Source organism: Aquarana catesbeiana, linkage group LG08, assembly GCF_042186555.1.
Source record: "Aquarana catesbeiana isolate 2022-GZ linkage group LG08, ASM4218655v1, whole genome shotgun sequence".
NCBI lineage: Eukaryota > Metazoa > Chordata > Amphibia > Anura > Ranidae > Aquarana > Aquarana catesbeiana.
Window position 1 is genome coordinate 109,904,741 of NC_133331.1, and position 13,290 is coordinate 109,918,030.

At 41.5% G+C, this 13,290-nt stretch overlaps 1 protein-coding gene across 1 annotated transcript in view; it reads left to right on the plus strand.

The window, feature by feature from the left end:
- The window catches only part of SLC16A9 (solute carrier family 16 member 9), a gene marked incomplete in the record, with an annotated part of 79,130 nt that overhangs the window by 17,106 nt on the left and 48,734 nt on the right, over positions 1–13,290 (plus strand). Inside the window, 1 exon segment of the mRNA XM_073596306.1 lies at positions 2,873–3,089. Coding sequence (XP_073452407.1) covers positions 2,897–3,089 — 193 coding nt within the window.

Sequence of the window (13,290 nt, forward strand, 5' to 3'; positions counted from 1 at the left end):
CCCTTCATTTGCAGTGTAGTGATGCAGAGAGGTGGCACTCTCTGCATCATCAAGGACAACCTACCACCAGAGGCATTTGTGAAGGAAAGGCATGAAGACATCTAGGAAAGATATGTTTATTTAAAAACAAAAATAACAACCAAACAAAAACAAAACCATATACCTGGGGGCCACTTATGCATTGTGGTATATAGCCTCTCTTGTGCACCTCTCTGATTTTGGTTTGACTTTGTTACAAAAGGCTTGAGCTCTTTGACAATGGGTTTAAGCCCCACCCACTATGCACATATCCAGTGAGAAGGCCTTGGTGACCGAAAGGAAAATAGCAGATGGCAAGGAGTTAGATCCACTTTGGGAAAATTCAAGTGACAAAGTGAAACTAGTATCAGATGAGCACATGGTGGAGATTTTTCATAGAAACATAGAAAAGAAAAGTAGCCCTTAGATAGGACATTTACAATTAAAGGTTTATAATGGCGCTCCAAACATGCTCCAAAGATGCTGCTTGCAGGAGTTTTTTTCACCTCCCTGCCAGCGTACCGCCCCAGTATGAAAGCATTCATTGATTTAATGGAAATAGGTTTTTGTGAGTTTTTCAGGTGCTTTTTTAAAGCGTCTGAAAAGCACCTCAGTGTGAAAGGGCTTTTAGAATAAGAGGGGTGTTAAGCCTCTTTTAGTTTACATGTACTACTGTATATGGTCCCCATTGTGTTTAGCTGGTTAGTGGGCATAGAGGAGGAAGGAGGGAGTAAGCTATCATTTACCACTGTGTATACGCCCACATATGTGACTCTATAGTCACATGGGCTGCTCAGATGTAAAAGGGAGGAAATGTTCAGCACAGAAACTCACTGAAAACTGAGCATGTGCAGAGTTGCCACCACAGTTGCAAAATCCCTAGGTGTATTGGGGATATGAACAGAAGGTGAAGATAGAGACCAGCAGGATCAAAAAGGTTTTAAAGAAATCTCATAGTGATTGAGTGAGCATGAGCAGCATGTAATGCACCATTTATTGATAGTTTTTTTTGATGTGGGTTTAGTGACACTTCAAGTGAGTTTAAATTTCAAATGTTCATGTTTGAGTGGATTATAATATTAATATTACTATTATTTTACATACAAATTTTACTGCAGCATGAACTTTACCCTTCTCTTATATTATATATACAGTGGGGACGGAAAGTATTCAGACCGCCTTAAATTTTTCACTCTTTGTTATATTGCAGCCATTTGCTAAAATCATTTAAGTTCATTTTTTTACTCATTAATGTACACACAGCACCCCATATTGACAGAAAAACACAGAATTGTTGACATTTTTTCAGATTTATTAAAAAAGAAAAACTGAAATATCACATGATCCTAACTATTCAGACCCTTTGCTGTGACACTCATATATTTAACTCAGGTGCTGTCCATTTCTTCTGATCATCCTTGAGATGGTTCTACACCTTCATTTGAGTCCAGCTGTGTTTGATTATACTGATTGGACTTGATTAAGAAAGCCACACACCTGTCTATATAAGACCTTACAGCTCACAGTGCATGTCAGAGCAAATGAGAATCATGATGTCAAAGGAATTGCCAGAGACAGAATTGTGGCAAGGCACAGATCTGGCCAAGGTTACAAAAACATTTCTGCTGCACTTAAGGTTCCTAAGAGCACAGTGGCCTCTATAATCCTTAAATGGTAGACGTTTGGGACGACCAGAACCCTTCCTAGAGCTGGCCGTCCAGCCAAACTGAGCTATCGGGGGAGAAGAGCCTTGGTGAGAGAGGTAAAGAAGAACCCAAACATCACTGTGGCTGAGCTCCAGAGATACAGCCGGGAGATGGGAGAAAGTTGTAGAGAGTCAACCATCACTTCAGCCCTCCACCAGTCAGGGCTTTATGGCAGAGAGGCCCGACGGAAGCCTCTCCTCAGTGCAAGACACATGAAAGCCGGCATGGAGTTTGCTAAAAAAACACCTGAAGGACTCCAAGATGGTGAGAAATAAGATTCTTTGGTCTGATGAGACCAAGATAGAACTTTTTGGCCTTAATTCTAAGCGGTATGTGTGGAGAAAACTAGGCACTGCTCATCACCTGTGCAATAAAGTCCCAACAGTGAAGCATGGTGGTGGCAGCATCATGCAGTGGGGTGTTTTTCAGCTGCAGGGACAGGACGACTGGTTGCAATTGAGGGAAAGATGAATGCGGCCAAGTACAGGGATATCCTGGATGAAAACCTTCTCCAGAGTTCTCAGGACCTCATTTAGCACACAGCTAAAATAACGAAGGAGTGGCTTCACAACAACTCCGTGACTGTTCTTGAATGGCCCAGCCAGAGCCCTGACTTAAACCCAATTGAGCATCTCTGGAGAGACCTAAAAATGGCTGTCCACCAACATTTACCATCCAACCTGACAGAACTGGAGAGGATCTGCAAGGAGGAATGGCAGAGGATCCCCAAATCCAAGTGTGAAAAACTTGTTGCATCTTTCCCAAAAAGACTCATGGCTGTATTAGATCAAAAGGGTACTTCTACTAAATACTGAGCAAAGGGTCTGAATACTTAGGACCATGTGATATTTCAGTTTTTCTTTTTTAATAAATCTGCAAAGATGTCAACAATTCTGTGTTTTTCTGTCAATATGGGGTGCTGTGTGTACATTAATGAGGAAAAAAATGAACTTAAATGATTTTAGCAAATGGCTGCACTATAACAAAGAGTGAAAAATTTAAAGGGGTCTGAATACTTTCCGTCCCCACTGTATATATATATATATATATATATATATATATATATATATATATATATATATATATATATATATATATATATATATACATATATACATTTTTAATATCTTTTTTTAACTATATTACAGATTTTTAGACTGACACTCTTCACAATGTATCAGAAGCCACCAGATGGAGGATGGGGCTGGATCATTGTCACTGCATCCTTCTTTATTCAGTTCCTGTGCTATGGTTCTCCATTGGCTGTCGGTGTCTTGTACGTGGAATGGTTAGATGTCTTTGATGAAGGAAAAGGGAAAACTGCATGGGTTGGGTCACTTGCTGGTGGAGTGGGACTGCTTGCAAGTAAGTTGTTTATTCTTCTTGAAATTACTTGAATGTACTAGTGATGCATATATGATTGGCATAGAGCCAAAGCTATCTTCATACTAATCCATGTAGAGAGCTATAGCGCAATAGATATTTATGTGTCATGTATGGTAGTCTTTGTAGGCCATTGTGTGCATCAGATATTGAAAGCTTGCATGAAACAGGCTGCAGAGGTACCTCAATATTTTGTATTATATACAATTTTTACTTAAAAAAGAGATCTTCAAAGAAGAGCATCATTTGTTTTGCACATTTATTACATGAATTATGCATGAATATTGTTCTCTCTAATTATGGGGACATGAAACAGCTGTTTTTTTTCTATTAGCCCTTTTCCCACTTAGTGTTAGCAGTGTAATCGGGCTACTAATATTAATCTGAGAACTCTTGTTAGTCTTATTGGAAGGTATACATGATTGTATGTGGGTTTTTTTTTTTTTAGTTTTGACTGTTAAAGTTGTTTCTCATTTTTTATACCCATGTTTTGTTAACGTGTACAATTCCATCTTGTCTTCCTGGAATAAAATGAAGTTAAACCAGTAGGAATGAGACCATTTTGCTGTTTAGCTACTTTATGTACACGTGTATGTATACTATAGATCACGGGTCTCAAACTCAAATTGCCAGAGGGCCACATGACAAGATTTCATATCCCACAGGGGCCGCATGCAAACTTTCAAAACTTCAAAAAACAATAAACTATACCAGCAATAGTATACTATACCCAACACTGATGTCAGCAAACACATTATTAACCCAGCACTGATGTCAGCAAACGCATTATTAACCCAGCACTGATGTCAGCAAACGCATTATTAACCCAGCACTGATGTCAGCAAACGCATTATTAACCCAGCACTGATGTTTAGCAAACGCATTATTAACCCAGCACTGATGTCAGCAAACGCATTATTAACCCAGCACTGATGTCAGCAAACGCATTATTAACCCAGCACTGATGTCAGCAAACGCATTATTAACCCAGCACTGATGTCAGCAAACGCATTATTAACCCAGCACTGATGTCAGCAAACGCATTATTAACCCAGCACTGATGTCAGCAAACGCATTATTAACCCAGCACTGATGTCAGCAAACGCATTATTAACCCAGCACTGATGTTCAGCAAACGCATTATTAACCCAGCACTGATGTCAGCAAACGCATTATTAACCCAGCACTGATGTCAGCAAACGCATTATTAACCCAGCACTGATGTCAGCAAACGCATTATTAACCCAGCACTGATGTCAGCAAACGCATTATTAACCCAGCACTGATGTCAGCAAACGCATTATTAACCCAGCACTGATGTCAGCAAACGCATTATTAACCCAGCACTGATGTCAGCAAACGCATTATTAACCCAGCACTGATGTTCAGCAAACGCATTATTAACGGAGCACTGATGTTCAGCAAACGCATTATTAAACCAGCACTGATGTTCAGCAAACACATTATTAACCCAGCACTGATGTCAGCAAACGCATTATTAACCCCCAACACTGGTGTCAGCAAAGGCATTATTAACCCCCAACACTGGTGTCAGCAAAACGCATTATTAACCCCCAGCACTGGTGTCAGCAAAACGCATTAATGACCCAGCACTGATGTCAGCAAACGCATTATTAACCCCCAGCACTGGTGTCAGCAAACGCATTATTAACCCAGCACTGTTGTCAGCAAACGCATTATTAACCCCCAGCACTGATGTCAGCAAAACGCATTATTAACCCCCAGCACTGGTGTCAGCAAACGCATTATTAACCCAGCACTGTTGTCAGCAAACGCATTATTAACCCCCAGCACTGGTGTCAGCAAAACGCATTATTAACCCAGCACTGATGTCAGCAAACGCATTATTAACCCCCAACACTGGTGTCAGCAAACGCATTATTAACCCCCAACACTGGTGTCAGCAAATGCATTATTAACCCCCAACACTGGTGTCAGCAAACGCATTATTAACCCCCAGCACTGGTGTCAGCAAACGCATTATACCCAGCACTGGTGTCAGCAAACGCATTATACCCAGCACTGGTGTCAGCAAACGCATTATTAAACACAGCACTGGTGTCAGCAAATGCATTATTAACCCACAACACTGGTGTCAGCAAAACGAATTATTAAACGCAGCACTGGTGTCAGCATTGTTAAACGCATTAACCCAGCATTACCCCCCACTCTCCATAAATACCCCCACACTGTACAAATACCCCCCACAGTGTACAAATACCCCCACACTCTATAAATACCCCCCCACACTCAATAAATACCCCCCACACTGCATAAATACCCCCCACTCTGTACAAATACCCCCCACACTGTACAAATACCCCCACAATCCATAAATACCCCCACACACACAAATTTCTACCCAAGTCACCCCACTAAGGACTTGCCTCAGTGTGATGGCTCACTCACCTCTGCAGGACCCTGGATCTGGCGCTCTGAACGATCACCAGTGCCTAGGTGGGCGGGGTGATGGGTGGATCCTTCCTCCGCTCTGTTCTCTCTCTGGGCTGCAGCAGCGTGCAGCAGAGAGGGCACGGAGAGGGAGACGGAGACAAAGCTCTTCGGCGCCTCCCCCTCTGCAAACCCGTCCAGGCTCGGCGGGCCATTTATAATCAGTCTGCGGGCCGCAAATAGCCCGCGGGCCGGTACTTTGAGACCACTGCTATAGATAGTAAATATTAGCTGATGCAGAAATCCGGTATATATGTGGTTTTCCAACACTTTGTAAATTGTAGATGTGTCTTGAAAGAGAAGTGTGTATATTATAGATAAATAATGTGACACAGAGCTCATTTCCTGGGATCTAATGTATTGTAAGTAAAGGAGGCTTTTATTGTATTTATTAATTTATTACTAGTATTATTATAGCACTGACCATTTAAACAGCGCTTTACATTTTGTACATTCATTTTTTATTTTTGGGTGGGAAAGGGTTAGATTCCATATCAAATTTTACTGCTACTCGGGACAATGGTATGACAAAGAAGGAAGTAAGGGAAAATATTCAACATGGACACAAACCACAATAAAATATTGATTGGGTTTATAGCCTTCCCCACTCTACTAAAGTAAAGCATTTGTATTCAGGGCACTGATGTGAAGAGGGGACTATGTGATTAAAAGACTGTGTAAACGGGAGCTCTGTGATGGGGGTACTGTGTGATTGCGAGGCTCTGTGATGGGGAGACTGTGTGATGATGAGCTCTGTTATTTAAGGACTGTGTGATGCTCAGACTCGGTGAGTGAGGGGGCTCTGTGATGGGGCAACTGTGTGATTGGTGGGCTCTCTGGTGAGGACTCTAATATGATGGGGGGACTCTTTCATAGGGGTACCTTAATGTGATGGGGGGGGCTCTCATGTATAGGAGGGCTCTGATGTGATGGGGGACATCTTGTGCGCAAGTTAACTTAATCAAGGTGGTGGTGTGCATCGTCTAAGGCAGGGGTAGGCAACCTTGGCCCTCCAACTGTGGTGAAACTACAAATCCCATCATGCCTCTGCCTCTAGGAGTCATGCCTGTTATTATCAGGGTCTTGCAATGTCTCATGTGACTTGTAATATCAAAACAGCTGGTGGGCCAAGGTTGCCTACCCCTGGTCTAAGGCTCAGGTTTCCCACTGATAAGTAACATTTATGTTTTTTACATTTTAGACTGGGGTGCCTTGAGATTTTGCATACTTTAAAAGGTACCATGACCTAAAAAAGGTTGGGAAATGCTACTCTAAATTATGCCCTAGTTGGCAGTAAAACCAGACAGAAACAAAAATGAAATTTTAAGTGGACATACACTTTAAAGTTAAGCTGTGAGAAATACACATAGAACAAGAAAATCAAGAAAAAATACACATGGCTCAAAAATATTTGTTTAGCCTGGTGTTCAGATTTAAGAAATGGTGGACGCAGTTATCTTTTGGCCAATGAAATGCTCCCTGGTTCACTTTCAACACATAATGGAGTTGATTTACTAAAGACAAATACACTGTGCACTTTGCAAAGTGCAGTTGCAAAGAGATTAGTAAATGAGCATGTACAAGCAAAAATGCATTTTTTTAAAATTTTTCTTGCACATGATTGGGTACTTTTTGCCAAAGTGAAGCTTTACCCCATACTAAGCTCAGGAGCAACTGCACTTTGTAAAGTGCTCAGTCTATTTGCATTTAGTAAATCAACCCCAATATGTTTCATAATAAAAGTTACATAAAAAACTTACATTTTGCTACTGAATAAGACGAACAACTTCAAGAGACTTTGCAAAAGGAAACAAGAGAGGTGATCTATAATGTTTACAAAGTTGATTATTTCCCAATCCTATTTCACAATATCATATTGATCAGAATGGTCATGTGTCGGTGATTACTGATTGATTTAAACTGGTGATGGGTATCATTTCTTGATTCCTACTTTCTTAATGGCATGGTGTGAAATCCAGGGAGGAAATGCTGTATAAAATGAGCAATTACTAAAGAATTCTAGCAGCACAGGCTCTAAGCTTAGAACGGTTGTTTACTCCATATAAATTCTTGCCAAGATTAATGTGGGTTATCTAAGGAATTAGTAGGGATTCAAACGTGTTTATTTAGAGAGAAAAAAAAACTATAGTTTTATTTTAGATATTTACATGAATTTGGCTTATACTGAACATGTGCTGTGCCCAAACAGGACTCCTAAACTGAAAATAATTCAATAAGAGGACGTCTGTGCTATTAAAATTGACGGGATGGGGGATTGCAGCAGAATCTAATGGTGATCGCTAATCGACCAATAAATGTAGTGAATAAGCAAACTTAATGTGATTTCGCGCAAAACCATAAACAATAGATGAGTGGAGTGCCCACTAAGTGGTCATAAAAGAACACACTAATGGGATAAAAATGTGAATAAACCAATGTGATAAATATCTAAATTGTGAATCATACAAGGAAGAAAGTGAGTAAAAACAATCACAGAAAAAATATATGACTCAGGATAGTGATACAAAATCCTGATGAGATGTTTAAATCGTGTAAAAAATGTGTAAAAAAAAATATATGGAGTAAGATGTGATACAGTCCAAAAAATTAGTAAGGATTGCTGTAAAGAACAGTTCATTGATCTTCACAGTAGATGAAACAGGATCTGGAGTGTAGACAGTAGTATGGTGACATCTGTTCAATGTGCTCACAGAGCCCTTACCTTAAATGGCATGGGTAAATGCCTTATACTCAATGGTAGTTAGTTCCAGTCTCAGACCATCGAATCCATCCGGAAGGTGGATGATGAATGTGGGGCCAGATCAGGCTCGCATTGAAGTTCGGGTGTGCATAAAAAATAATAAAGAAGGGGGCCTCCAATCGTGTATTATCGTAATAAACCAAGTTTACTAAAAATAGATAAACAACTGCTATTGCAGGGCAGTTTAAAAACCACAATAAGCATAAAACGGCGTTACGCTGCCACCTATTGTATCACTTCCGGTCTGCAACAAAAACAACCAGGTCAACAGGTGATAACGTCCGGTTAAGTCTAGTGTGTCAATCCTACGCGTTACGTCACACCTCTCGTGACTTCCTCAACTGTTTTATGCTTATTGTGGTTTTTAAACTGCCCTGCAATAGCAGTTTTTTATCTATTTTTATTAAACTTGGTTTATTACATTAATACACAATTGGAGGCCCCCTTCTTTATTATTTTTTATGCACATCCGAACTTCGATGCGAGCCTGATCCGGCCCCACATTCGTCATCCACCTTCCGAATGGATCCGATGGTCTTAGACTGGGACTAACTACCATTGAGTATAAGGCATTTGCCCATGCCTTTTAAGGTAAGGGCTCTGTGAGCACATTGACCAGATATCACCATACTACTGTCTACACTCCAGATCCTGTTTCATCTACTGTGAAGATCCATGAACTGTTCTTTACATCAATCCTTACTAATTTTTTGGACTGTATCACATCTTACTCCATATATTTTTTTTTTTACACATTTTTTACACGATTTAAACATCTCATCAGGATTTTGTATCACTACCCTGAGTCATATATTTTTTCTGTTATTGTTTTTACTCACTTTCTTCTTTGTATGATTCACAATTTAGATATTTATCACATTGGTTTATTCACATTTTTTCCCATTCGTGTGTTCTTTTATGACCGCTTAGTGGGCACTCCACTCATCTATTGTTTATGGTTTTGCGCGAAATCACATTAAGGACTCCTAAACTGCCAATATGTGCCTCCCATTCTTTTGCTCAGGGGAGTGAAAAGTGACAAATTACATTTGAGTCTAATGGAACATTTGTCTCACTCCCCTTGCATCTATGTTACTACACTCATGCTTGATGATTGACCGCTTAGGCGCCCAGCGTAATGGGATCATAGTCATCAACCCTTTGTATGCTCTAGCTTGTGACTTAGAGCTTACACAGGTCACTATTTCTTGCTCCTATAGATTAATGAAGTAGTGGAGATACGAAGGGCAGGTAAGTATGAGCATTTATGGGTGCAACATTGAAGTGCATTCACTGTAAAATTAATTTGCAATGAATTTTAGGTATTCCCATTTCTAACTTGAATTTTGAAGGTGCAGGTTCCAGTCACCCTAACCTTGGCGTTGTTATTAAGTAAGTCACTGACCCAGAACAACTGTTGGGTCTGGAAAATGTTAATTCCTGGCCTTAATGCTTGTTTCAGGTCGCTTGAACACAAATGACCAATGCAAGCTTAAATATCAATATCATCACACATTCCTTATAAGTAATATTTTATAGCACCTTTCTCCTTGGGGATTCAAAGCGCTTAGGAGGTGAGTCAGCCATATTGGGCACATTTGTTTGAAAGAATAACCCACTGGAATGTATTTTAGAGTGTGGCAGGAAACCCATAGAAATACAGAACATGCAAACTTCATACAAATACTGTCAATATTCAAACCAAGGAACACAGTGCTGCAAAGCAGAAGTGCTGATCACTAAGCCACTAGTAATGTACAATACCAAGGGTGTTTGGGTGTTTTTTGTGTAATTTCCAAAGTTCAATTTTGATGGAAATATAGAATCGGTGTCTTTTAAAAGTAGATGCTTAACAAACAATAGACGTCCACTGTTCAAACAGTGCAGATACCACAATGCATCACTTCTTAACTCTGTAGACATCTTTATGCCAGCCATTTGCAGGGTGCTTGCAACTGCTTACCAAATGCTCAAAAATCACCAGGAAGGGCAAGAGTGTAAATAAGCTTTCAACTGAACCTGTGCTTTGCTCATACAGTAGCTCAGCATGCAATTAAACACAAATTCATGTTTGTAAAAGACGCCCTGGGGGACATCCCCCTTCTACCTATTATGCCCTCACAGACATCCCCACTGCCCAGCGCTCTGCAACACCAGGGAGTGTTTACTTACTTTCTTCCACTGGGCACCTGTGCAGTAATACATTTGTGAAATTGGTTTTGTAGAGATGATTGTGAGAGAAAGAAGCAGTGCAAAATTGTAAGCTCTAACGAATAAGGCCCTTTGATGCCTCCTGTATTGAATTGTATTGTAATTGCACTGTCTGCCCTCATGTTGTAAAGTGCTGCGCAAAGTGTTGGTGCTATATAAATCCTGTATAATAATACAAAGAGACAATCAGTTAATTTGCTGTTAAAAGCATGTTGATAGGAAGAGAAAGGCAGAGGAATGAGCTGTGCATCTTCTCCATTCACTGTCCAGTCAAAGACTGGGGTGGGTCCAGGGTGACCTAGGTTTGGAGAAAGTGGGTTAAATGATGCTGACCATCTAGCAGCAGCAAAAAGTACAGTGAGGGAAATCTCAGGATTAAAGCTAAATTTTGCAGCAAAGGCAGTTTTTTTATTTTATTTTTTTCCTTTTAATGGGTTATTCTTATTTATCTTATTTTCCTTATCGTACATCATGGGGCACAGAGCCTTATGTAATTACTTAATGGGTTATAGGCCACCTTCAGGTGATGGACACTGGTATAACCAATCCAGAAAGTTCACTCCCTATATAACCCCTCCTCCTTCCAGGAGCACATCAGTTTTTTCGCCAGTGTCTAAGGTATTGGTCGCGAGTGAAGATGTGCTCTGAGGAGCTCCAGGAGGGATCCATGCTGGATTTAAATAGCCTCCATAGACCAGATCCATCCAAAGTGCCGCTGAGGCCTAAGTGGATGGTACCTGGGGCCTCGTATCCGAAGCACAAGGTTTTTGCTTGTAACGCCTCTCTTTGAAGGGCTTGACCCTGGGACCCAGGGCTTAGGTCTTGCTACATTACCTAAAGCTTTCCTGGTGGGGTGCTTTTACAGATCCAAGGCAGTGGAACCCCGATATCAAGGGACCCGGTCCTTGAAGGTTTGCTAAACGCAGCCTGCTGTGATGGGTGAAGGTTGGATTGTTTGTTAATTCAGCAAATCCTGCGGCAGGGATAAGGTAAGAGAAGAAACTTAGGAACTGAAAAGTCCACCTATGTATTATTCTATTAGGGAAAAAATGTTGTCATGCCTTCATTCTCCACTAGAGGGAGTCTATGCACATACCTTAATCTGTTGTCTTCACTGTAAAGCTCAGTCAGTCTCTGTGTGGCCGCAGCAGCGTGTGCAGGGGGATTTTTCTCAGGTAAAGAAATCTGCCAAATGCTTTCTTTCTCCCCCCTGAAGGGACCGGAGGGTTAGGGGAACATCAGCGTTGTACCCCCCTTACATTACCCCCCCCCCACCGCAGGGGGTGCGGAGGTCCTGCGATTACTATTTTCTGTTACTGCTATATTGTTTTTTCTATGTCTGCTGCTGACAGGGCTCTGCCTCCCCTCCCCCCTAGTGTTGGGTCTGTAGACCCGAAAGCCGCCACACAGGAGCGCAGGAACATTTTAAAAATGAAACGGGGATGGGTTTTTTCAGAGGGGCGGGGCCTAAGCGCAGCGCCCTGAACGTCCACGAGGACGCACGGCAGACAATTAAACCACAGCTAGGACAGTCTCTCCTCAACTGACGAGGAGGAAACAAACAGTGTGCACACAGGGACACAGGAGCTGTGGGACACGTGAGGGTTGCAAACTGGCATTACTGATACAGGAACACTTTTTTCCCAGCACTAGGCTGAACTTTATAGTGGCTTTTAATGTCATGACTTTATTCAGCGATTAAGTGCAATTGTATAGTGCCTCTGTTTTTGTGCTTAGGACTATGCCTACTAAAAAAAGACACCACAAAGATCAAAAAGGTACTAAAGGTTTCATCCCCAGGTGCTAGGATCTCGAGCCGCATTTCCACGCTGTCATCCTCACCTGAATTACCAATTATGGCAAGCCAGGGAGAGCCTTTGGAACAAATTGATGGTGCAACTGCTTCTCACATCTCAGCCCCTGTATATGTGACTGAAGATGTCCTTTCCTACACCCTGCAGGGTCTGGAAGGAAGATTAGGGGCTTTAATCACATCCTCCAATCAAATGGATAGGAAGCGTGCTAGATCCCCCTCCCCCACTTCAGACCCCTTGCAAGGGGAACAGTGGGCACAGGATGAGGTGTTACCCTCAGGCGATCAGGAGGAAAAACAAAACGATGATTGCTCTACGGAGGAAACAACGGTAGATGAACCTTTTTCAGCCTCACAATCTGAGAAATTGCTGATGCAATCTCTTACGGAGATGGTTCGTTCTACTTTCATGCTACCCCTTACGGAGTCTCCTGAAAACTCGGTTTCTTCCTTGGGTTCCTTAAAACCTTCTCAGCCTTTGCATGCGTTTCCTGTCCATGCATTATTAGAACAGCTTATTTTTGCTGAATGGGATCACCCGGATAAGCATTTTCTCCCTCCTAAGAGCATTTCAGTTCTCTATCCCCTGGAGGAGAAATTCTCCAAAAAATGGAAAGTACCAGCAGTTGACGCTGCGATTTCCAGTGTAAATAAAAGCCTAACTTGTCCTGCAGACAATGCACAAATGCTTAAGGATCCAACAGATAAAACTTTGGAATCCCTGTTAAAATCTACTTTTTCCATGGCAGGTGCCGTTACTCAGCCTGCAGTCGCTGCAATAGGCATCTGTCAATCCCTAAAGGACCAATTTAGACAGGCCCTTAAAGCGGTTCCTGCACAACAAGCCCGGGAATTCGCTTAACTACCAAAGGCATTATGCTTTGCCATTGATACCATTAAAGATTCTATTCACCAGGCGTGTCCCG